Raw genomic sequence first — 27,262 nt, forward strand, 5'->3', positions numbered from 1 at the left:
GAGTCTTCTTAGAGTGACCAGCTACATGAGAGGCAAGCTCATCAACCAAATACAAGTGAGAGCCACAGATACAGCATAGAATAAAAGATTCCAGCTTATTTTGAGACATAACTTCAACCGTCTTTTCTTGCAATCTTTAAAATGATTCTTTAACTCTCCATTTTTTTTTTATTGGATCCATAAAATTCAAAAATGGAAACAATAATACAAATTTATATAAACAAGCAAAAATATGAACGATTTTATCGCTCTTTTAAAATGGTAAACGCTCTCCAGCTCAAGAATTTTGAGTGCCGCTCAATAATACTTTGTTAATTCGGTTTTTTTTTTTTCATTTTTATATTTTTCAATCCTAGCTGACAGTGAAGAAATTGAAATATTACTCGGACTATAGGGCTGAAGGACCGACTAATCGGTTCCTAGGACCGTTTAAGGGTAAAAAGATCGGAGAGATAAAAAAAAAACACCAAAAGGGAATGAGGAAATTAGAAAAATCAGTCCTAGGGCCTATTTGAACTTATAAATAGTAATTTTTCCGATATTTTCACATTCCTAGTTCAAATCAAGAAATATACACACTATACTGATATTTTAGATATGTATAAACTTAGAATATAATGACATGATCTAAATAATACTTGAGAAACTACATTTTATGCGCGTTGCACATATTATTATCGTCATTATGTTAATTTGATGTCTGTTCAGCGGCATTATTACTGGGTTGTTCATTGAAATCTGAACATTTACTAATTAAATAATTAATGAAGGTTGAGTAATTGAAATTTATTCATATTTGGATACATTAAAGCATCAACAATTAATTACAAAACAAAACAAACTTGAGTTTTTTAGCTTACGCATAAGTCGAGGAAATGACACTATAACGGGATCGACGAATTTACATTTGCCCACTCCAGAACCACCGTCTACTCCGTCATCAAGTACGAAACGTTGGATAGGAGGAAGGGTTTGGTCAAAAAGGCCAAACTGGACTCGGAGGTGTTAAAGAAAACAGCCCAGGCCAATCACATCAAGTCCGTGAGGACCCATGCAAGAGATCTCGGAGTATTACACCAGACTGTCCGGAGAGCTAGCAAAAAAGTGGGGAGAAAGAACCTTGTGAGTGTGAAGAGGTACTTTTGACAACAGAAATGAAAGAACCCCATCTTCTCCGTTGCAATACTCTTTTGAATGAGCCATTTGGAAATCTTTTTTGACACCTTCATCCCCCCCGGCCCTGATACCAACCTCCTTAACTACACCATTCGAGTGCCAGGCCTTCCGCCGCTGTATGGAAGCCATCATTGTCGCTAAGGGCAGCTACTTTAATGCTTACGAGAGCTCAGACACACATCTATGTATTATGATAATTTAGTTGAAATTTTATTGTTAATTAATAAATTATACATTGTTGAATTTTAATGTACCACTCGGTATTTATTAATTTTAAGCTACCTGCAGCTATCAGCATTCCAAAATCTCATTGACATTTTCTAAACATAGATCTACAATTGTTAATTACAGTGTGATTACTCGGATTCATATGCATATACAAAATACATATAATACTGATAAATGTCACTAATTAAAGTATATTAAATAAAAGAACAAGGTTGTCAGGCTAGATTAAATCTGCCCGTTTACTCGTCTGCTTTTTATAGCAATTATATGTAAAGGAGAGAAGATCTTTGCATTTAAAAGAATGAACTATGTAACTATGTTATAAAATAGACTGGTACATTGATTCAATTGACAATGTTTCTAAACGATAAATTATTTTCATAAAAGCATGACCATGATATGACAGTAGATATAACATATACTAGATTTAAGACTCGGTTCGAACTGGATTTTGTTTTTCGGTTCGGTCTTGAGTTATTTAGAGTACCGTACATGTTAATAGAAATGCAAGAATATACCATAACGCTTTTCCTACAAAAGTTTGACTTCCATAACGTATTTTAATAGTCACGTCAAAGAGTATAACTGTTAACAAGAGTAGCTATATATCCCCTTTCTTTATTGTTACTGTTAGAGTACCGCTATTATACTCTATGACGTCATATCTTGTCAGCAGTGGGTACTATACATCAAATTGAAAATTCTGGCAAACTCGATTATTTGATGGCATGACCTTGCATAAGTTTTCCTGCACGCCATACTTTCTCTATCTATCTCGAAATTGCAGACAGCGTCAGAAAATAGTTTAAATTCAATCCTCACAAGCTTTTAATGATAAGAAAATAACTTTGCAAAGCCAAGAATATATTATTAGATTAGGAGGAGAGGGATCATGACTTTTTCGAGGTATTCGGTTAATCAGCACTTTGGAGAATCATGAATGTAAATGGAAGGTCTCATTATGTGGGGGAGGTTTTGAGTTTGTCTCTTATGAAGTATTCTGGGAGGAGACTCGGAGTCAATCCGTCGACTGAAGGATGAGGACGGAGAAGTTCACATATCATTAAGTGAAGCACTGCGACTTTTTCTTGTATCTACGATAGACCATTACAGTATATTTACAAGAAGAACGTAGTAGGTATCATAGAGAGGAACTTAACTACTGATACAAAAAAATATAATAAACAAACATTAATCGAAATATATTGTACAAACTCCAATGATTATTTAATTCTATGTGGAAACAAAATTCGAGCAACTGTGATCGATTGATTCGAGAATCCGCTACTCCTACTCCAATAATATATTCTACGTTTTGCGAAGTGATTTCCCTATTATTAAAAGGTAACGATATTTTAATTTCAACTATCTGCTAGTGTTGTATTGGTCCTTATTTGGACCGAGTACTGTGGCCAGTCTAGTCCCACTTGTTGGTCCTTAAAGAAGGTAGTAAAATCGATCCCTCGTGACGTCAAGGAGGATGTTTCTCCTTACTTAATTATTATGTTATATAATAGAACAAATTAAATAGCAATATAATACGTTCGTGTTATGCTGAATTATAATTAGGGATGGACATCGAGTGAGTGCAAGTAAGAAGCGGGAACGAGACAGTGGTACTATTAATTAAAGTTACAGGTTTGGCGGATATGATATGTGCTTTTTTTTCAGAGGCTCATAGCTTCAAGACGAATAAATTCAAAAAGTTTAAAAGTATGCCATTGGTTAGCTAAAAGTATGAACTTTGATTTTTTTAAATGAGCTTCTCCAAAAATACGAATATTTATAGACTTTTGTTATGAAATCAATTCAAAAATGAGTTTTATCCTTGAAATATTGTCGTGACTTTATCTTAAATTGACAACGAAATAGAGCTTTTTTTGAAGAAGATCTGTTTTTTTAAATTAAAGTTCATACTTTCAGCTAACCAATGAGATACTTTTAAACTTTTTGAATATATTCGTCTTGAAGCAATGAGCCTCTGAATAAAAAGCAACTATTTTCAACTTTAAACAATCATAACTCGAGTCATAAGCATGAAATATACATTTTAAAGAATTTTTTAACATTCGGCTTTAAAATATATTCACATAATTTATCCCTATCTTCAAGACCCAGGCCTTATAACAGCTCTGAACCTTAAAAATAGCCAAAAATAATAAATAAATGTATGGCCTTTTTCTGAAGGCCACGAGGCTTTGAGAGAAAAAATAAGGACATATTTGGAATCAAGAGATCAAAATCTATTAAATTAGCATATACTGTTTTTGTACTATTTTTGCGGTTGGACTGTGTTATTTGGCACTAATGTAAATATACAAAATATAATGAGACATTTTTATACAGAAAAAAATATACTAATTATGAGTAAAAATAAAATCCGTCTTTTTTCTATCATACTTCAAATTCCATGTAGAAACCTCATTCTTCGTCATCTACATATGTAAATTGTAAAGCATTTTGCTATACGCTAATCCTAAATTTGAAAAAGTATTTATTTAATTAATCTTTGAATATTCAAATACATCAATTTTGGAGATTACATTCTTGCTGACAACTTCTATTAATCTATGTAGAGTCCTTCCACTAAGGACGGTTCTATCGACATATTTCTTCTTATATTTTGAGAAATTGGTGTTCTCTACGGGGAAAAAATGTATATTACAGGAAACTATCATCTTAAAGAGGACGTTGTTAAAGTTATCAGAATCATCATGAGTCAAATGTCGTTATTATGTACTCATATTCTTGATATAGGACGAGGACTTTAATTGTCGTTTGACTCTGAATATGGGACTGTCAGAGTACTTAGATCAGCATATCCGAAAAAATATTTTTTTGTCGTCTATTAGGTTGCTCCAAATTTAATGGCCTCCATTAATTTCAATCCAAGCCCATCCTTAATTATAATCAGGCAAAGCATCGAGCAAGTGCAAGGAAAACGTGCAAGACTTTTGATTAAAGATATGGTTTTGGCGGATAGAATATCACGGGATTCTGCTATAAAAATGATAATCTTGTATATTTCAAGTAACACCCGCTCTATTAATATAAAAAAAGGAGTCGAAATTTTCAAATTCAGGAATACTTGATTTAGTTCGTGAAACTCATAAAAAGAACTTTTATATTTCCGTATTATAGATCTAATAATGTACACAATAATTAAAGTTGAAGTATTAAAACGAAAATTTGTGATACTATGTTAAAAAAGTATTGGTAAAATAAAAAAATAATAAATGAAAAAACGAAATTATAAAATAATAATTTATAAAAAAATATTAATTAGAAGTTTTCATGGACGTTATACATAGAAAATTAAACAAATTAATGATGACGAAAGATACGACATTTCGAGTCCATGGAGTCCGAAGAAACGGATGTAAGACAAACATCTTGCACACCGTTTGAAGCTAAGACCCCTTTTGAGACCATTCAGGCAGTTGTTCTCCGTTATTCGTAAAGCCAGATTCAACTTAACTTACAACTGCAAAAATCAGAGCCTTTATTTTTGATGAGACAAAAATCCGGAAAGACTTCTGATGTGTTCTCCAAGAGATATAACCAAAGCCAGATAGAGGAAATTAAAGATAGATTCTTCTAACTTGATCAGCTATCTCAAGGGAGCAGATTCGACTCCTTCCTTGCGAAGGAAATTGCAAGATTGTAACATTGAAGAAATCAATTCACGATGAGTAGGGAATTTCAATATTCAGAATATAATTAGTATTAACTTTAATTGAATTTATATGAAGCATGGTATTAAATATTGATATTAATTATTATTACAAAGTATGACGTCTTGATTAGGCTTAATAAATAATCAACAATATTTTATGAAAAACTCCAAGGACTCACATTTAAGAACCGGTCCCAAGGGCCATCCCAAATATAAAAAGTCCTAATGACCGATAGGACGGGTCCTAAGAATAGACTGGACAGAATAAATAAGGACAAACACATCATTAGCTAGATAGAAAGAGAAAGTATGACGTAGGGGCAAAATTATATACTGTACCCGTGATTTTTTTTTTTCTTGATTGATGTTCTCGCCTATTTTGATTTATGAGTTCTACGAAAACGATTTATTTTAAACAGATTAAGCTACATATACTGTTATTGGGCCAATGTTTAGAAAATCTAAAGACACATGACGTCATCAGCAATTATTCTACAGACTGAATTTTTTAAAAGGTACATTAAAAATTATAAAGGTCTCGGATTTTCAGACGGAAACCCAATAATAAATTGCATACTAATGATGGATCGATTAATCGGAATCGAAGAATCGGGGTTTTTTCTGGAATCGGTATCAGGAAAATATGAAGTTATGGGAAAAAAATATTAAATATATTCCTTTAATATATAAAAAAACCATACGAATTTGTTACTTGAGTCTAACAATTTTATAAATATTGTGATAAAATGATTTATGATAAAAATGCTCGAAAACTGTGAAGAAACAAATTGAAAACAAACTAAACGTGAAAAAAAAGTGTTCTGAACACATGCAGTGGGTGCAAATATAGTTATTTTAGTTTTGTAAAGAGATCTAGGAAGGCTCACCTTTGCCAAATTTACCTATGGCCGTAGTTTGCCGTAGGATTACTTGCCCCGGAAAATTTGCCTTCCAAAAAGCTTGCCGGGCAGAGGAATCTGCATCCTTTATTTAAGGGAAAGGTTATTTAAAGGAAGGCAATTTATTTTATCAATTGTAATTCTTGGAAATTTATAGCAAAATTGTAATTTTAACTATAATTTTAAATATTAATAAATCGGAATTTTTTTAGAATCGTGGAATCACTAATGCATATCCCCATTTGAGGAGAAACATCAGGATGTTTGATATTTTCAAAAAGAAAAAAAAATCACTTAATGCATGTTAAAAACCTTTTATTCACCTCTGGGTCAAGATTTATATTTATCAAAATACAATTACTGGAAACTGCATTTTCTTAATGTATAATGACTCAACATGTATATACATTTAACATTATTGGGTAATAGTAAAAGAGGGCGTCAATCCCAAGGTTAGCATTTCCTTTGTATCCTTTGCCGCTTTCTTTGAACTCCTATAATAATGTAATAAAAGCGTGATCCCCAGTCCTTCTAGCAAACAAATGCCAATTGATGCTCCAATGACGAGTAAGAGTTCTATTCTAGCCCAATCTACGATGGCATCCAGGCAGCCCTATGTAAGAAAAAAACTACACTAAACTAAAAACCTAATTAGATTTTTTATATTGTTGATCAGAGGCGTTGCACGTAAAATTTTCAACGCCGTTTTATAATTACTTATTTAAATAGGTTTATTTTACATATATACTAACAGGGGTTGCCCGCGTTGTGGGGCTGAATCACGGGCGGTCGTAGATTTATATATATATTTTTTGAAAAATATATAGCTATTCACAAAAAAAATAAAAATAAAATTTATTTTGAAAGAAAATTTCAAAAATCCATAGCTACACAGAAAAAATTTAATTTTTTGGATATAAAATTCAAATATTTTTGAAAAAGTTCCAAATATTCTTGGCTTTTCACAAAAAATTATATTTTTTTGAAAAAAAATCCAAAGTTCATACTAAAATAGTAAATTTTTTGGAAAAATATATAGTTTTTCAAAAAATATCAAAAATTTAATTCAGAAATCCAAAGTTTTCAAAACAAATTAAATTTTTTTTAAAAATAAAATTTCAAATAAAATTTAAAAAAATAGCTTTATACAAAAAAATTCTATATTATTGACAAAAATTAAATTTTTTTTAAAAAAAAAATCAAAATCATTTCAAATTTTTGTAAATTTTGACCAACAAAAATATAATAAATAGCAAAATTGCCGTAGAACGCAACCCCTCCAGCCCACCCCTGCTTATGCCCCTATAAATAGAGAAAATAGAAACAAAAAAAATAAAGGTATGGATATTAAAAGTGAGAAGGAAAATGAGGTTTTATTTCCGTCAAAAACAGCGCCCTAATGACCTCAGTAAAATAGTTCATAAAACCACAAAATAAAACTGAATATACTGCAAAAACATAGAACTCAGCCTAACAATACCCACAAGCAGGATGTGAGCGAATTAAAAACTGTATTTTGTTTACAAAAGTCCCCTTAGTTGTATTTGAAGTTTTGTTCGAGCTCATAGGCAAAGTTTTTTCGTCATTTTGCGTCAAGTAGGGTTGAGTTCCAGGGCTCCACTCTACATAGAAATCATACATACAATAGAATGGTTGACTTACTCCCATATGCCGAAAGTATTTGAGCTCTGAAAAATCATTATTTCCCCCGGGATGATTGCATTTCTCCAAGTCTTTGACATCAGGATTAAGAAAACTATTGACATCCAGCTTATTACTTAGAACGCAGCAGGAACGAGGTACAGAAAGTCCAACTCCACCCAAATGTTGCCTATGCCATTGGCTTCTTTGGAAATCAAAGTCCCCAGTGATTCCACAACAAGAATACTGAAATAATAAATCTACATTATGTGGAGGACATTGTTAGGTGCGTTTTTTATTCCTCATTAGGAGGCCCTATTATTAGGCATACCTTAACATGTACCGTGTAATTTTCTTAATTATAATTTATGATATAATGTTTATTATCCTTTTCAAAAATAAGATAATAAATTATCCCTTGAGTTTAAAAAAAAACAACCCAAGAGCAGCTCCTTCCTAATATTCCCCCTTCTTCTAGCTTGACTCAAATATTCACAGAGTGGGGACACAAAACTTGCAGTAGTATAACTTGATTAAGAAAAACGTCATTTTTATGGAATTAAAAAGAGCAACACAAAATAAATAATAAAATATAAAAAAAGGAAGGCACTCTCATTGACGTCACGAGGGATCGTTTACCTTATTTAAGGACCTACAAATGGGACTGGAATGGATGGGACCAGACTGGACTGGACCGCAGTCCTCAACCGCGTTTCTCGACCCCTAATCTGCAGCCTTTTCGTCATTGCCTTTTTTTTTTTTTTTTGTTGCTCTGACATTTAAAAAGCAAAAGTTGTTTATTTTTGTTTCAGATGTCGTTAGGTTGCAATAAGTAACAGGGATAAAATCGTAATTAAATATGTACAACTGCAAGTTTTGGATCCCCTCCCCTTTTATATCCTCCATACACGTACAAATTGATTTATGTACATATCAACCCCTACCTTAGTTTGAACATAGTCCATTGCAGAGGTAAAATGTATTGCATGGGGCATATTGTACGAGTTATACAACCGAGAGAGAAGCTCAGTTTTAAGATTTCGATAGATTCCGATTTGGTAGACTATAGAAATACAAGCCAACGTGATTTGTGCAAGAAGAAGCATAGTTATAAATGTGAGTGACTAAAATATAAAAAGAAATATGATATTAGAAATTAATAAAAATTAAGTGTGTCAAGTTAGAAGGATTTACCAAAATAATCATGGGTAAATTTCTTTTTAGAGTTCCTGCAAACGTCCAAACTCCACATAGGAATATAATGAATCCACCAGATGTAATGCCTAATGTGATGTAGTACAAAACAGGTACTAAAGGCGTTACATTGTTGATAGAGAGAACAATGATTCTTTGCATTTGAGTTCTTTGAGTGTCAAAGAGAATGTAAATGCCGAGAGAGAAAAGAAAGAGTCCACTTACCTAAAGAAGAAAAAACATGATATATCATTACAAGAGTTGAGTAGTTTGTAATGAATAAAAGAGCGCGAGGAGAAGGCGGGAGCGAGATATATGGTACATCTGGATTTAAGACCCCTGTTAATATCAATTGCCTGTTATATGACTTTTTTTTAAACTAGGATTAAGTATTAAGCAATACTATTAGTTTCTTTAAGATCTGGAAAATCCTTCGTATCTTTTTCCCCAAAAATGAATAGCTAAAAATTGTTTTTAATGGGAGGGAGGTTGAGGATTTCTGATTAACTTTGTATAAAGATACTAATTGTTTAAAATATTTTTATCCCCTCTGGAGTACCTTCAAGTCCTTCCTTCCCTGACAGTTTGAGAAACCCTTAAAGAGACAAGAGAAAAAGTATAATCATATTTATGCCCAGATTTTATCATTGCATTTCCCTGCTGGAGCTATGTCTAACATTAGATAAAAATCAAAACCAGGGGCGAGAAAAGAGGGGCGGAAGGTGTTTCAGTAAAAGTCTTTGAGCTCTATGATATACAATGTGTGATTTTTCTTATACCATAAAGTATAAAAATAATACTCCTAGCCACCAGCCAACCCTAAAGTACCCGCAGGATAGGACTGCTGTTGGATTTTAAGAACACGTCCCCCAAGAATCTTTATTTACTTATTTTCTAATTGAAGTACTCTATCTCAATGGTTCTCAAAGTTTTTACTGTGTAGCCCTTGAAGAAATATCAAGATGAAGAACCACCATTATTTAAAACTTTTTAAACTTGTAAATTTTTGACCACTAAAAGGGAGTAACACAGTTTGAGAGCCACTGCTCTATCTAGTTCAATGTAATAATAATAATCATTTCGAGAGAACACGATAATCCCTAAAGCCTCTTTGAAATAATCCTCATGACGCCATTGCTACCTGATCAAACCAATAACATTTAGAAGGAGTAATTCACACTATATTATTCAACTGCTTACAGATAAAAACACCTCCAATAAAAAGGTAATCATATACTTTAAATGAAAATCAGGAAAAGGTGAAAAATCATTACATATTATCACTATGAAATAAAAAACTGGCACAAGTCAGGGTTTTACATTATTATTTTTCAAACACATAGTACCTGTCCTAATGTTTCAAGCTCTGGTATATACTTCCGTTACGCTTTGCAAATATGTAAGTTGTGCTTTACGCAATTACAAGAGTTACAAGCCGGACATAGTTTGTATGAATTGGGACCACCAGTCCGTTCAGACAGCATATAGACTGCATTAATCTATCCTAGAGAATAATTTGACTGCCCCGGAGGGTCAGTGGTCAAAAGTTTTCCACAACTTTGAACGGGGATAGGTTACCCCAAACGGGGACTGTCCTCGGAAATCGGGACGTCTGGCCACCTTAGTCTATAAATCCTTAACCCAAGCATATGTGTCCCTTATTCTGAGAACAAAAAGGAATCTGGCTTGTGCAATATATTTATATTTGTTTCCCATCTGTCACGGTGTTACATCGTGTTGTCAACTGTCGATTCCCTCATCTCGCTTGATACGTCATGGCTATTTCATAATTTATTATTTTAGATAAATAAACAAAGTAATACGTTAAATTAAACTTATGATCCATTTCCAAAAGGAAATAATTACAATTTCTTGCAGATCCCTCGATGTGTGTATATATATATATATATACATATTGGCTATTTTATTATTTCTATGAAGAAATTTTGGCTATCATGTACAAATAGAAATCAATAGCTATTAGTGTTGGATCGGTCTAAAAAAAAAGTAAAAATAATGCAGTCCTTTTAGTAATAATCAAATTTGTCAGTCCTAGGGCAGGTCCGGATTGGATTTTTTATGGTAAATACAACAGCTAAAGTTGAAAGTAGGAGGTGTGTGGCTAGAACTTATTATTCTAGCTATCATTATTTATTTTTTCATTTGTACATTCTTCAATGCTAGCTATGAGTAAAGAATAGCTGTCAAGATAGCTAGGACTGAGGTATTGGTCCTTGGGACACCGTTAAATTGTAAAAAAGATCTGAACAATACAAAAGAAAGACTGAAATGGGGGGCCGGGAAGGGGTGGGGGACTGAAGAAGCAATCAGACTGATTCAACACCATTAACATTGCCAATTTATAATAGATTATCGAATAAAATATTATGTAGGATTTTAATATATATGACATTGACTGTCTGGGAATACTTAAGATATCAATATCAGTTGGTATGATTGACTTATTTGGCTAACTACCAGATGATTTCGGGCCTTTTTTCTGTTTCTTTTCAGAGGAAAGGTTGATTGAGACAATTAAGTTATGGACTTGCTCTACAGTTCCCTTTGCAAAAACTAATACTAAATAAATAAATATCAAGGGAGCTTGACATATACATACAATTTTAGATGCGGTGTAACGTAGTTCAAATCATGAGGCCTCGCCTTAAAAAAAAAAGATTGAGGTAATTAGGGCGCTCATAGTAACAAGAATTGATAATGAGTTACTTATATGTAATAATCTTATGTAGTATAAACGTATCGATGCACGTTGTGATAAGTCAAAAATATAGACTCCTAAGAAGTACCGTTCCTCCAGGTACTTCTTCTTCTCATTGTTTTTATTATTAATAATGGTAAAAACAATAATAAATAAATAAATTGTTAAACCAACATGGTACACCAAGTACCCACATCACCACCATGGACGTTTATCTACTTAAGTAAATATACCACCTCATTCTTGAATCAAATATAGGATTTGGGAAATAAGGATAGACAGAGGAACCAACCCGAGGATGGGTGAATACTTATTATGTACATAATAAATGATTCTAGGAGTGTCCTTATACAAAAGACCTAACTGAATGCGCATCCCACAATACCTAGGTACAAGGGCTATGGGGGGAAATATGTAAGTGGATCATCATTAAAATAATACTCAAGTCATTCATCAAAATGGTATGTTCTCCCATAAATTATTCTAAGGGATCAGGGTTAATTCGAGGTATGCATACATGACGCATGCATGACTTGACTTAAATCTAGAAGAAAAATGCGGACTTCATATGTTCACTCCACTGATAAAGAGCACTTCACATGGGTACATGGGTGTATGAAGGGGGAGGGCTGGAGGGGCTGTATCCCCCTCCCTATATTAAAGAATTCTTGCTTGAAAATTTCATATATTTATCATATTTTTAACAAAATTAAATATATGAAATTTAATTTAATGTGTCAAAATTGTTTTCAAAAAAATTTAATTTTTTGTTAATGTCAATAGATTTTTTTATAAAAAAAATTTGATTTCTGGGGAACAACTGTGGGTCCTTGAAATTTTTTATTCAAAAAAATTAATATTTGAATTTTTTTTTCTAAAAAATTTAATTTTTTGTAAATGGCTTGAAATTTTTAAATTCTATGTTGACAGCTGTGGGTTTTATGAAATTTTTTTCCAAAAACTTTTTATATTTGAATTTTTTTTTCTAAAAAATTTATTTCTCTGGAAATAGTTATAGATTTTTGAATTTTTTTGCAAAAAATGTTATATTTTTATTTTTTGTTTTCAAAAAAGATAATTTTTATGAACAATTATAGATTTTTGAAATTTATCCATAAAAATTTAATTTTTGGTGAACAACTGTGAAAATCCAGTTATAAGATTTTTACAGGAGTCCTTGATCCTTTGGGAAGTGGTGACGGTGGACTTAGATTCTGGTTTTGTACGAGCAGTTTACTTGAACAACCAATGCGCTTAGGTCTATTACAGAACATTAGAAGGGTTCCTTAATGCTCAAGGAAGCGGCGGCAGTGGTTAATCACCCACCTTGTAGACAAGCAGTTCACTTACATAACCCGTGGGCCGGGGTATATTATAGTGTATTAGAAGGGGTACTTCATACTCAGGGTATCGGTGGTGATAGGTTTTGATTCCCCTAAGGGACCAGATGTCTCTTAGGACAACCTTTTGGTCAAGGTATATTTTAGAAAATAAAATAGGGTCTCTCATGACAATTTCTTATTATACAATACATAGTTTGATTGTCCGAATATGAAAGTACATATGATTATGAAATTGCTTGCAAATATAATACAAGAAATTTGTGATTCTCATGTGAAGGAATGCACTTTGTATTTTTAAAACTAAGGGGGAGGGTAGATACATTTTCAGGTTACATAAAACCATGCTCAAGAGTCTTATTCAAGTATAATTATTTTTTTTTATTTGGTTCCAATTCAAGTCACGAGGGTTTTTCAATTTGAGTTTCTGCCAGTTTGAAGCTGTACCTTAATTAGACTTAAGTATGATCACCAGGCTCTTACCACATCAAAGGGAGGGATCCTCTGAATAGGAAATTTGATAGCATTGGAAGTTACCTTAGACCAGGGATTCTCAACCTTTTTTTAGTGGTGTACCCCTTGTAAAATATATATTCAACACAAGTACTTGGACAAAACAGGACAAAGCATTTTTTGCTTCAGTGACAGGGGCTTCCACAGGGTTATATTCGAGAGGGGCTTGGTTTTTGGATTTTGTTTGAAAAGAAATCCGAAAATTAAAATATTCAGAAAATTTAAATATTAATTTTTTTATTATAAAATCCTCAGCTATTCACAAAAAAAATAATTTTTTGAGAAAAAAATTCAAAAATCCATACCTGTACACAAAAAAAAATCAATTTTTTGGAAAACAATTTCAAATATATCATTTTTTGAAATTTTTTGGAGAAAAAAATATAAAAAAGTCAAATATTTGAATAACTTTAAACAAAAATTTCTTAATTTTTGTGGACTACTACCCCTCTAGCTCATCCCCTGCAGACCCCTCTGAGCTATATACAACTTGTAAAATATTCTTTCAAAATCTCAAGTACTCTTTGCAGTGCCTCCAAGGGGTACGCATACTCCCATGTGAGAACCACTGCCTTAAACAATATACATATAAAATCTGGCTAAACAATTTATCAACATAATAATCATAGAGGAAGAAATATATAGAGGCGAAAGGTTGGGAATAAGCTTTATCTACATGTTAGATATTAACAAACAGAGATGAAGTAGAGAAGATACAGAGAAAGAGGACAATTGTTAACCAGAGGACAGAACTTCATTACCCTAAAAGGACTTTATTTTATCGTTCCTTTGGTTATATTGCTTTGGCGAATCATGTAAGGAATTCAATTAACTCAGCAGATGTAAATAACCAATAAGTTATTATATCATTTTTGTAAAGTAATAATGAGTGCGAGGAAAAGGCGGGAGCAAGAGTTATGGTACTAATGAATTAAAACCCTCGTTGATATCTACATTTAAAACAGTATTAATACAAATATTATATTATTATTATATTTAAATTCATATATATTTATTTGATTCTGCATTTTTATAACAATTTACACCAAAAATAGACAAGAATGCTAACTTCAGAGGGATAGATTAACAATACGATGACCTATTAAATGATGAACAAAAAGAAGAAAAGTACAGGCAACAACCGTTTTTCCTTTTCTAACTTCTAAATATAGTTGTATTAATTACAAAAATGGCATCACTACTGTTATAGGTTTGATAATTGTAACTAGAGCGACACATCTCTATATTAATTGTGTAAATAGATATGTAAATAGTATGAATAATTATTCTGATAATACATCACATGGAACCGTATTAATTGAAATTCAGAGAATTTGTGTTATTACTTAATTATAATTAAATAACAATAATAATGGTTTGAGAAGAAAAAAAGAATTCAAGGATGGACGACCAAAGGTCCAAATCTATCAAGAATCTTCATCGGAAGATTGGACAATGATGACATCAGATTGCAATGTCCATAGAGAATCTTAAAGAAATTAGTAGTGAGGTTACAAATATTCCAATTTCAGACCAGGGTATTCAAGCTAAATTAACTGTTTATGAGCATGGACTTAGTGAGGCTAACTCTAAATTAAATGAATGTAAGTACCTCATAGAGGGTTGTGCAGAGTGGAAGAATATCTTACTCTATAATTAAAATCCCTAAGAGAAAACGTAAGCAGGTTGGAGATAGGAATTCTACGGGTCCTCAGGATTAACCAATGCTTGAAGTTGGAGAACAGGTCTGAGTTCGAAATCCTATTAAGGGAGAATGGGTTCTATTGGGATTATAGATTCTATTCGTGAAAATAATTGGTCATATATTGTCAAGGGGGGTAATGGACGTATGTATTTGAGAAATCGGAGGTTACTCAAAACCAAATACTGATCAAATCGAAAGGGGAGTTGTTATAAGTTTGATAATTGTAAATAGAGAGACACATCTCAATATTAATCGTGTCAATACATATGTAAATAATATCAATGACTATTTTTATCACAACTACCAAGGTTCACTTTGAATACTCCAAATAACTTGTCTTTCAATTATCTTTGTATAGCAGCTGATCTTTTTACCCTAAATTTATATTCAAAAAGATGTTTTCTTTGCAATCCCAAACTACTATTAAAAATAACATATCATGAAAATGTATATTTATTTCTCTTTGATAATTAGAGATGTGAAAATAGACATAATCCTCGTGAGCATACTTTAAAAAAAAGTAGAGATGGTAACCTGCACGAGATTAGTACCCCTACCTAATTATTTAACCCTACTTTTGAATATATTTAAACATATTAGCGAGCAAAGAGCACTATAATTTTTATAGATTCTATATAGAATGGTCATGTTAAAAAAAGAAACCACAGAAATGAACAGGGTGACATTGACAATTTGTAGAATGTTTTGGAGGAGAGAAAGAATACTACTTATTACGTTTCATTAGACCAGCTACAATTAGCTGCGACAAGAGAGGAAGGAGAAAAGGATATAAAGAAGGACATTTCCTACAATTAATCCGATGTCGATCCCCAATTCTACCCTGAGTCCAACAAGGCTTACAATTATAACTCCCTTACAAATCTTCAGGTTTACACTCCGTCTTTAATGAGCAGACACGAATCTTCAATCTATACTGGTGATCTCTATCAGCTAGTGTTCAATCACTCTATAAAATAAATAAGGACTTCACTCCTATCAGTCGATACCATTAATATTCTTACTGGGCTTTAATGGTAACTACCAAAAAAAATATTAAATATTAAATCTTTTAGTAAGAAGTAAAAATTCCTTAATTTGGGGGGATACAGCCCACCCTTGCAGACACCCCTGTACTAATCTATCGCCTTTGGACTGTTGAATGCTAAAAAAGATCATACTGATAAATAAAAAAAGACTGAAGGGTACAGAGGGTGGGGTGGAGACTGATTGGAAATCAGTCCGAGGACCGATCTACCACTATGTAGCACATTGATCATTTACAGTTCTGTATTTTCATTATGAAATGAAGTGACAATAATTTATTGTGGTTGGGATTTGATATGATGAGTTAGCTTGAAGCATGAAGGATTTTTTTGTATGTTTATACACATACAATAAATACGCAAATGCGTACAATAAAGTAATGAAGAAAAAAAATTAATGTGTCTTTAATGATAGAAACTAATCAAATTCTATGATGGGATATGCTTCAAAGCACGCAGATATAAAAAAAAATTATATTTGAATAGAAATGTTTTCATGAAATGTCATATAAAATGACGTGAAGCATGCTATAAATTAATATTAAATAAACTATCATATAGATAAATCATAGTTCCATTTATATAGATTTTTTTTTTTTTTTTTTTTTTGGTGTTTGGGTCTTTTAGGGGCCTATATTTCTTTGATTTGTATTAATTAATGCTGTATTACCTTTACTTTCTTTACCTGTTGGAGCTATCACAATACTTTTTACTGATCGAAACTTAAATACAACCTTTTTTGACCCACAAGGATGCTATTTTTTATACCAGCATTATTCTGATTTTTTGAGCATCCTGAGGTATACATTCTAATCCTTCCAGGGCTTGGTTTAATCCCATAAATTATTACACAAGAGACATGTAAGGATGAAGCCTTTGGCTCTTTGGGTATAATCTACGCTATAGTTGCAATTGGTGTTTTAGGGTTTATTGTCTGAGCTCACCACAAATTTACTTTTGTTTGATTTTTTTTGATTTTCGGCACTTTTTTGAAAAAAAATCAAAAATTAAATTTCAAATATGAAATTTTTTGGAAAAAAAATTTCAAAAACCTATAGTCATTTACAAAAAATTACAAAAAAATAATTTTTTGGAAAAAAAGTTTCCAATATTAAATTTTTTCTAAAATAATTTCAAAAAATATATAAATTTTTCAGAAAAAATTTTGAAATCCATATTTTTCACAAAAAATTTAATTTTTTTTTTTAAATTTAAAAAAAAAATTCAATTATTAAATTTTTAGGAAAAAAATTCCAAAAATCCAAAGCTTTTCAAAAAAAAAAATTTCAAATATTAAATTTTTTCCAAAATAATTGCAAGAATTCACAGTTATTGACAAAAAAATTGAAAAATCCATAGTTTTCACCGAAAATTCAATATTTTGGAAAAAAAATTCAAAAATTAAATTTTATGAAAAAAAGCAAAAAGAATTTTTTTTTTGACTGTGGATGCACCTGTACCTATTTTTTTTGTTTCTTAGGTAAATACATATTATTGTTTATAATATGTATTGAATCCATAGAGATTGAAATCACACATCCATATTATGTAGTTATATAAATTGGGATTTCCCCTCTTCTAAAAAAATCAATAAACTCTATCTAGCGTTGAATTTCTTTACTACCTACCTGGTATAATAAAAAAGGATACTCAATGCATAAAAAAATAATCATACCCATAAAAACAAAATGGTATATGTTCATATTAACAGGTTCAACGAGAGGGTCAACCACCGAAGTGATCTTTTCTCTCAAATAACAATGTCTCTCCTTGACCCTCTTCCCTTTGGTTATTCCATTAAAACGTACATTATCATGGTCTATCTGATATATAAATGGTAGTATTAATAGGAACAACACCTGAACTACAAATAATATTAAACGCAATTCCCTTTCTTGTCAATTTATTTGAGTGAAACTCTAACTAAAAATGATTCAAAATTATTCAACCAATCAGAACATTAATTAAAATCTCATTAGCCAATGAATGAGAGTCATCCATCAAAAGTTCCTATTAATATACTCTTGTATAATATGCATTGGACTTATACCAGCTATACCTATGTATATACATTGTACCCAATGGTCATTCTGTCTCATTGTTGAGATTATTTTGAACAAAAAAAGACATAAAACGACACACCTTGGGAGTCTATTTTTAGCCTTAACAGCATTACTGATAACATATGTTAACATATGTATCCAAATGAACCAAGCCATTCCCCACAGAGGTTTCATGGACCTCTTTAGTAATTTTTTTTCATTACATTAATGGAGGATATTTGGCAAACATTGCCCTTGAAATGTCTCAAATCCAACTTTTTTAAATCCCTATGATTTTATGTCGGTGACCTTTTCACATCTATATAGGTACAAAAAATTGAGGTTTTATGGTGCATTTCGTCCGTGAAGACAGTGAATAACTTAGTTACCAGTTACCACAATATAATTTACCTACTAAATAGAAAAAAAATCAATTCTTTTGTTACATAACACCGGTTCTAAATATATGTGTTTTGTATGAACAATATACTTAATAGTACAAACATATTAATATGTAGATGGATCTACTACATATATTTAAATTTCCTGTGGAATCCATCTAACTCTCTGTCTTTATACTTTTAGGTAACTATTGCTCCATACAATTGCCTGGTTTTATTAACGATAGTCTACTACTCCCTTCAATACAAACTGTGTCCTCTTCCAACAATGACAATCATGACAAAAACGATACTATTACGACCTGTTGGGATGTTCATATGTTTTAGCTTACAATAGCACATCGCTTTGCATTGTTAACTCTCATCTTTTATGATTTCCTATTGTTTCAATTGTATGTACAATCATGGAAATAAAGGATTGTCATCAAAGTGAATGATAACATCATTCCACTCCGTAAAAATAAAACGGTTATCCAGAGGAGGTTGTTTGATGGTCTTTTCATCATACATATTATGTGGAGAAGTCATTGATTTGTATCTGTTGTGTACAAGCTGACATTTCTTCGTCTTATAATGCATTATTTAATTACTAGATTGGTCCTTTTAATTACCACCAACTATTAGTTGTTACTATAATCGCATTTCGATCTATTAAAATTACATGGTTATTATGTATTTATGAGTAATATAACTCTAGGCATTTGAAGTTTATAACGTGACACATAATCAGGGGGGTTCACAGGGGGTGAGCTAGAGGGGCTGTACCCCCCCCCCAAATTAGGGATTTTTTCTTTTAACTAGAAAAATTAATATTTGAAATTTAAGTTAATTTTTCAAAAAAATATAATTCTATTTGAATAACAATTGATTTTTTAAATTTTTCTCTAAAAAATTTGATATTTGAGAAAAAAATCCCCAAAAAATATATTTTCTATAAGCAGCCATGGATTTCTGAATTTTTTTCCAAAAAAGTTACTTTTTTTTGTAGACAGCTGTCAATTTTTGAAAAAAAAATTTAAAAATGTAATTTGGAAAAAAATATAATTCTGAGGATGCCCCTGATAATAATCAGTCATAGTTAAAATAAAAATAGTTAATAACTTCACCATTAATATATCGATCGTATTTTGACGATTCAATATCTGTAAAATTCTTATCCCAAGTACTGTAAACAGTAACCCAATACCCCTGTTTATACAAACAAATTTTAATGTGATTTGGTCCTTTTAAGATTAATATAACTGATGCAGGACCGAGTTACGTGAAAAGAGTTTTATTATTGGTTCATTTTTTCACGTGATCGACTTTGACCGATAATGGACCCATCTAACGCTAGTGCATGGTACTCAATTGAGCGCCACTCAAAATTCTTTATTGTTTTGAATAACGAGTGGAGCCCGCTCATCATTTTAGAAGAACGATAAAGTCTCTCAAATTTTTGCTCATTCTTCCTCTGTTTAGACACAGCTATCAGCTCACCCCAGAGACACCGCCAGAACCTTCCTTTTTGGAAATACAGTTGGAAAATAAAACTTTATTTTTTGTAAACAAATTTTCGGAACTGAAATATGATTTTATTATATTTTTATGTAGTAAATTGACATAAGATCTCAAAATCTGACGCAAGCATAAGTTCAAAAACTTGAGAAACCTTTATGCAAATTCAAGCTAATTATCTGGGTTAACTGGATGATATTGCACGAAACCTCGTAAATAAATATCCCCTAAGACAGTGGTTTCCAAATTTTCTTGCACAAAGCACATCAAAAGAAAAAGAAAAATTTCTTGACACACTTATTTTAATTAAACCAATCATTTCGATTGAACTTGAACTTTAATAAATTGAATTTAATTGCAATCATAAAGGGTTGTCAAATTCAAATACACCTAAATTGCTTTAAAAAATGAGCGAGAATAGAAGTTCACTCGGGATTTCATGAGCGGGATAATCCTCTACACGACGCAGTAAAACTCAATTCGATTGTTGACGATAATTATGACTGAAAACATTATAAGAAGTGAAAAAACCAAGCTCAAGGTAAAGTTTATGAAAAAATGATGCAATGAAGTAATTTGAATTCCTCTTATTGTTAAAATTTGAGATCTTGTAGGTTTTTGATAGGGTAGAGGGCACCCTAGTAGCTATTCTTCTACATCTAACAGTTCGTATAAGTTAATATTATAGTATTACGATAGGGCATGAGCGAATTAAAATATATATACAGGGACTTCCGTGTGGGAGGGGGGAGGGGGCTGAAGGGGCAGTACCCACCTCCAAAATCGAGAAATTTTAAAACAATAATTAATATGGAATAACCCCCCCCCAAAAAAAAAAAATCAATATAATGATTTATTTTCTAAAAAAAAAAAAAAGTTTATTAGAAAAAAAAAATTCTGATTTATTTTATGAAACATAATCCTGCGGGCGCCCCAGATAAATTATGACCAAGGGTTTTGTGACTTGATTGTTGTTTAAAAAATGACATTTGCTGTGATAAAAATATTGCATAGCGCCCTCTGTGAGTACTATACACTTATACCTTATATTAAATAACATTAACGTTCAGGGAGTTGTATTACTTTGCCACAAGATGGCACCTATCTCTATTGCTTTGTTTACAAACTAATATAAGTAAATAATGTACATGTAATATGCCTTATTACTCCACCTGACCTAGGGATTGTCTTTGAAGAAGGACTGCGGAATCGATACATAAAATGCCCAACTTCGACTCCAATACAATTTTTTAATAATATATTTTAGAGCCTATATACTTTTGTATTATTTATTCCTTTGAGTCTAGATACTATATATATATATATAGATATAATTTATAGCTATAGGTAGATATGAGTTATTTCTAGTAAATAATTGTGCCAGGTATAAAGAAAGTACTCGGAATATAAGATATTTAACAAGATAACATCAAATGAAAGGGATCAAAATCTATCTATTACTACATCATTCATAAGTTGCTGAACATAATTTATACACTCTTAACCAAAGAACAAGAATACAAGAATTCTTCTGTAGGAGTGGCCGGGTATCGAAATTACGCACTTTGAGTTTAAGTGAATAATTTCTCCTGAACGCGTTGTCCCTTGAGTTAGACCACTCCATTATTATGTTAATATTTAAAACAAAATGAAATTCCTTCCGATAAAAAATTCAATTGGGATTTGCGTTCGTTAGAGCGAAACCCTCCAACTAAAATCCTTTTCCTTATGAATATGAATCTCAATTTGTTCCAAAGTTATACATCGATAGTAGATTATACGTTTTAACGTTTTTTGTGACATTGATCTTCACCTCTACCAATTTTAAGGTCCTTTTACAGTTTAAATATATATAATCTTCTTACAAATTTTTCCGTAATCCTGCCTAAAAACAAACAAACTAACTAAAACGATTACATAACCCCCGTTAGAACTTTGTTCCCTGAGATAATTAAAGAAAAATATTAATGGGTGGTAAATTTTATTTATGACCCCCTCTATAAAAGTTGATCTAGACCCCCATAAAATCTTATTGAATTTCTTAGTTACGTTAATATGTATAACACCGGTCATTTTAATAAATTGCTTGTTTTCATAATTGATAATGGTGCAATCAGTTAGTATTGTTAAGTACAAGGGGAGGCTAAATGATAGAAAATTCACTTTTTGGCTTGTAGAAGTGATGTGATATTTGCTATATTTTTATGAAGTAAAATGAGTTAAAGAATTTTTAAAGACTAAGAATTATATTTGAGCAGACAATTAATAAAAATGAAAAGAATTACTTGTGGGTCTACTCACCACCCTCAAAGAGCCGTATCTAATTTATTAACAAGGCACCAATAGATGGTTATTGATAATTCATCGAAAGTTAAGACTCGTAGAAACTTAAAAGGGAATATAAGTGAATTAAACAGGGTCGGAAGTTAGGGGCACTTGCTCTAGTCCCTCCACTTAACTGAGGGCACTACGTACTTATAAAATGAAATATGAACACAATTTATTTAAAAGGCCATAAGAAGACTACACATTTCTTTTTAAAAAAAAAAGTCAAAAATAAAGTGAGACATTATTTTCTTTAAAAAAAACGTCATTCGATAAACATTGTTTTAAAAGGCCATACGAAAATATTTTTATTTCCTCTAAGAAAGGTTATTTGAAAGAAAGAAAAGGACACCGTACACATCTTTGCTCAGACTCCACACACCCTGAAACCTACTTCTCTCTTCCTGCATATTTATCGAAATCGATCTTGGTCTTGAGACCAATATATCATTCTAACAACTCATGGAATTTCAGTCATGATAATATAGTACTGATGATATGTATAATGCAAATTCTACATTTATAAAATGCTTCTTCTAATTTCTTGGTTGCAACTTGTACAAAATCCAATATATTATTATGCATATAGTACCTAAGTTAGCCACTAGGTATTTACATTATTGCCTGCTAAACGTGCATGATAGATTTTCTTTCTTTTTTGAAAAAAAAAATTGAATTGTTTTCTTCTTTCAAAATAAATTTTGAATCTTGCTTTCTTATAGAAATATAATTTCGAATAATATTGCTAGGGATTGGATCTTTAGAGGGCGTGAGGAGAAGGCATGTGCAAGACGTATGGTATTACTGAATCAAAAATATGAAAATGTAATGTCACGCTCTTTTTGTAATTGCAACCTGATGCGTATTTTTATTTCCAAAACTGTTATACTTATTACTTCATAATAAGTATAAAAGTAATCACTAGGGTGTGTAAGAAGAAGAGTATAATTTGTTGCGGAGTCGTTCGTATACAGGGACAGTACTGGAGACAATTTAATACCGTTTGATTTCCTGTGAGCCGAACCAGTAAGATAATAGAAAATAGGGTTTTTGGTCGTGTCCCAAGTATTTTTAGACTGGGAGTGAAATCGAGGATAAAAATCGTTGTAATTTCTGGCTCATTCATTACAAGATAAGGAGTGGGATTTATATTTATTTCTCTCAACTCATACCTCAAGTTGAATTTGATCGAATCAAGTTTAATAAAAATACAAGGTTAGACCATAATGTAATCGAACTTGCTAGAATTTTCTATCTAATGTATGGTACTGACTGCTGGGTAAGACAGACAGATTTTGACAAAACACGCAACTTCTCATAGTCTATGACGTCACTATTGCTAGAATTTTCAATTTAATGTATTGTACCGACTGCTGGGTAAGAAAAACAGATTTGCACAAAACACGCAACCAATCATCTACTATGACGTCAATATTAAAAGCGTGGTGGAAGTCAAACATCAGTCGTACACACGTTATGGTATAACCTTGTATTTCTATTAACCTTGGATCGAATGACCTTTTTATTAAATAAATTTTGTAGCAGGTAGGTAAAATTAGATTGACGTCCTAGGGGGGAGAAGGTTGACATTAAATATCCAATCAACTCCTTAATACGAGCCAATCAAAAATTAATTGACTCCTGAGCATGGAGAGTAATTAACTTTTTAAAAATTATATTTATCAACAACTAATTATGATTAATATATTAATTTTTTTCCTATCCGTAATTGATTAAAAGTTAAACATTAAAAAAAGTAAACAATTTTGTTATTTTTGTCATGAAATTCTTTATTCATAGTAAGGAATCAGAATTGATATTGGACTCGTCCATAAAAATGATATCCGAATCAGCTGAAAAATTGCTATCAGTATATCCCCAATTAAGACCCTTGTTATATGATTTTATGGGGAGAAAATAAATTATTGCTATAAAGGGAGCAACCTTTTACACTCAAAAAAGTATTAGTGCCAGACAAATATTATAATCATATTATTATGCATTTGTAAAACAATTTGCACGAAAGATCAGCGAAAATTCTTGTATCAGAGGGAGATGTGAACACCATGACGACCTATTGAATAATGAGAAAAAAAAGAAAAAAAAAACGTCGACGCACCAACTTTTTTTAATATCTAAACTGTGATTATTCCCTACAAAAATCACATCCCTAAATATTTACCTCCTCCTCATTTTAGACAAACCAAATGATTTTCAAACAAGCAATTATCAATATTGTTAACAATACCAAAACCAAAACCAGTTTGCTATTGGGACGCCTCTAAGCTACATAAAAAAGGTAATTCATGACTACTTCTTTCAATAATTGTCCAACCGATATAAAAAAGGTCAAAGTATGAAACATACACATACTTTACTTAATAAGCCGAAGTCGAAGAGTATCAAGGTCGGAAGGGAAAAATTGAGACTCATTGTACAAGCCTACACTGGACATGACCCTTTTCTAGGCCACTTAAGCAAGTGGAAGGACACAAGCTCAACGTGTAATGGAAGAATTGCAAAGTGCAGACCATTTCATCAATAGATGCTCCGCTCTATCTTACGAGAGACATCAAGGAATGATTGAGGAAAACGAAGACATTTGCATTTTAAAATTTATGAAATGTAAAAAAATAAAAATATATTATTGAACAAAATTTTAATGTAAACTAAGTTTTAGAATCTGCTGCAGTAGCACAAATGCCCCGTTGTGTGGTCGTATTCATTGCCTTATATTTGTACAATTTTATTTTATGTATGTATGGCAAGCAGTAATAAATATTTAACTAACTAACTAATAAAAAAAAAGGAAAAACATGATTCAAAGAAACGTCATCAAGTTAAGAAAATTTTAAAATTAAAAAAAGTCCTAGTACCAAATTTGTGCTGATTTGGTTATTCATATTCGGGCAAAATTTGGACTTGTTCTACATTCAAAGGAGGGGACTGCAAAAATTACCACTCACAGTTTACCAATTTACAAAATTTTGCAAATCCTTTATAATTTTGTGTTTGATCCTGGTTTTTAAACGAAAGATTTTGATTTTTGATCGTGTGTTTTTTTAGATCACTGCTTCTCAACCAGGGCGCCACAAAATAAAAATTATTTGTTAAGTTTCAGCTGTATATACATTTCGGGATAAATTAGATTCGATTTAATATCCAGTTGGATGGATCATTTGCCAACGAAACACTTATACTTATTATGGTATTATCTCCTTAATTCAGTGTTTCTCAAACTGTGTGCCATGGTGTAATGCCAGAAGGTGTCCGCAGGATTGTCAATTTTTTTTTTTTAGGAAGGGGGTTGAAAAATTTAATTTTTTTAGAAAAAAATTTCAAAAATATATAGATATATACCAAAATTAATCTTTTTGGAAAAGAATATGAAAAATTAAATTTCAAATAGATATATATATATATATTTAATTTCAAATATTAAATTTTTTGGAAAAAAAAATTCAAAAATGATATTTCAGGTTATTAACTTTTGGAAAAAAAAATTCAAAAATGCATAGCTATTCACAAAAAAATTAAATTTATCGGACAAAAATTGTGTTTTGATAAAAAAAATTCTTCTGCTGAATAATTTGCCCCAATGACGAAAATTTTATTGGTAAAAATCAAAAATTCCTTCATTTTTGTGGGGTCTACAGCCCCTCTAGCCCATCCCGGACGCCTCTGAATACACTGCACTTTTTTTTTTAACATTTGCACAACATTATTTTGGCTATCGATGCGCCTCCTGAATTAAATAAAAGTTTGAGAAGCACTAGTGTCGAAAAATCCATCAATTTCGTCAATAAACCCTTGATAATAATTTATTAAATGCATGAAAAATCTTACTGTATATATAAAACTGAAGAAAATACAGAGTCCTCTTGATGAGGATCTTTTGACCCCATCATTCTCACTTTGCATTGGGGTTCTTGGGCTAAGAAGTATTTCATCTTCAAATAAGGAAGAAATTCTCCTTAGTCCATCGATGTCTGTCTTGATAGAATTCGAGGATCCACTGAAGGCTCCTGCCAAATGTGATTTCTTATGTGAAAGTGTTGAAAAGTCATCAGAGAACACTGAGGGAAGCGGTGTGTCCATTATTCCATGGTTTTAAGTAGATTTATATGAACAATTATAATAAAAAGTATGCAGAAGGTAACAATTGTGCGTTTTCTCTTTATGTTTTATTAATTACTATTTTTTGACGTCAACCGTTGAAAGACTACTTTGTGACTGGAGTCGTACCATGCTTTTAATTTTCTTTTATTGTTGATTTGGTTCAGTGAGATCAGAAGGGAAGAATTATAATAAAATAATTTTACAAACGAATGTTTATTCTTTTATATTTTATGAATTCAAAAGGGAGTCATGCAAAGCCCAGTGAATGGTATTTACTCATGATACAATATTGATAATTATTCAATAATAATATATAAATATGGTATCAAGACTAGCTGTTCCATGGACATGTCTATCTACACAATCACTATGTTGTAGAATCCTGTCAAATAGGACCTTACAAAGAAATGATTAATTATTATATTATCAGTAGTACCCAGCATTGCTCGGAGTTATTAGGTGTCGACGGACAGGCAAATTTTGCTTTATTAATATAGACGATAACTAACTCTCCAAGAAATCCTCAGAAAATTTCTACATTTTTAAAAAGCACACTCACATGTAGTTACTCAATACTTAGATTTACATAATTTTATGTAAATGCAACACGTCGTTACCTTTATTGTATCACGCAACCTGTCCTCCATAAAGAAAGAAGGCCCGAAATCATATTGTAGTTAACCCAATAAGTCAACCATACCAACTGTAATTTTTCTCTTAAGAACTACAAGACTATTATTGCCA

General features: G+C 31.4%; 1 protein-coding gene across 1 annotated transcript; it reads right to left on the minus strand.

Annotated features, from left to right (window-relative positions):
- Nucleotides 1–6,277: 6,277 nt before the first annotated feature.
- On the minus strand, nucleotides 6,278–26,636 carry Tsp68C (Tetraspanin 68C). The gene is made up of 5 exons (XM_040718598.2): nucleotides 26,246–26,636; nucleotides 8,815–9,039; nucleotides 8,565–8,744; nucleotides 7,642–7,866; nucleotides 6,278–6,592 (listed from the first exon to the last, which is right to left on the minus strand). The coding sequence occupies exons 1-5, from the start codon at nucleotides 26,495–26,497 to the stop codon at nucleotides 6,395–6,397; spliced, it is 1,080 nt and encodes a 359-aa protein (XP_040574532.1). The 5' UTR covers nucleotides 26,498–26,636; the 3' UTR covers nucleotides 6,278–6,394.
- Nucleotides 26,637–27,262: the final 626 nt, after the last annotated feature.

The sequence above is a fragment of the Lepeophtheirus salmonis genome, chromosome 8, assembly GCF_016086655.4.
Source record: "Lepeophtheirus salmonis chromosome 8, UVic_Lsal_1.4, whole genome shotgun sequence".
In the NCBI taxonomy this organism is placed as follows: Eukaryota; Metazoa; Arthropoda; class Copepoda; order Siphonostomatoida; family Caligidae; genus Lepeophtheirus; species Lepeophtheirus salmonis.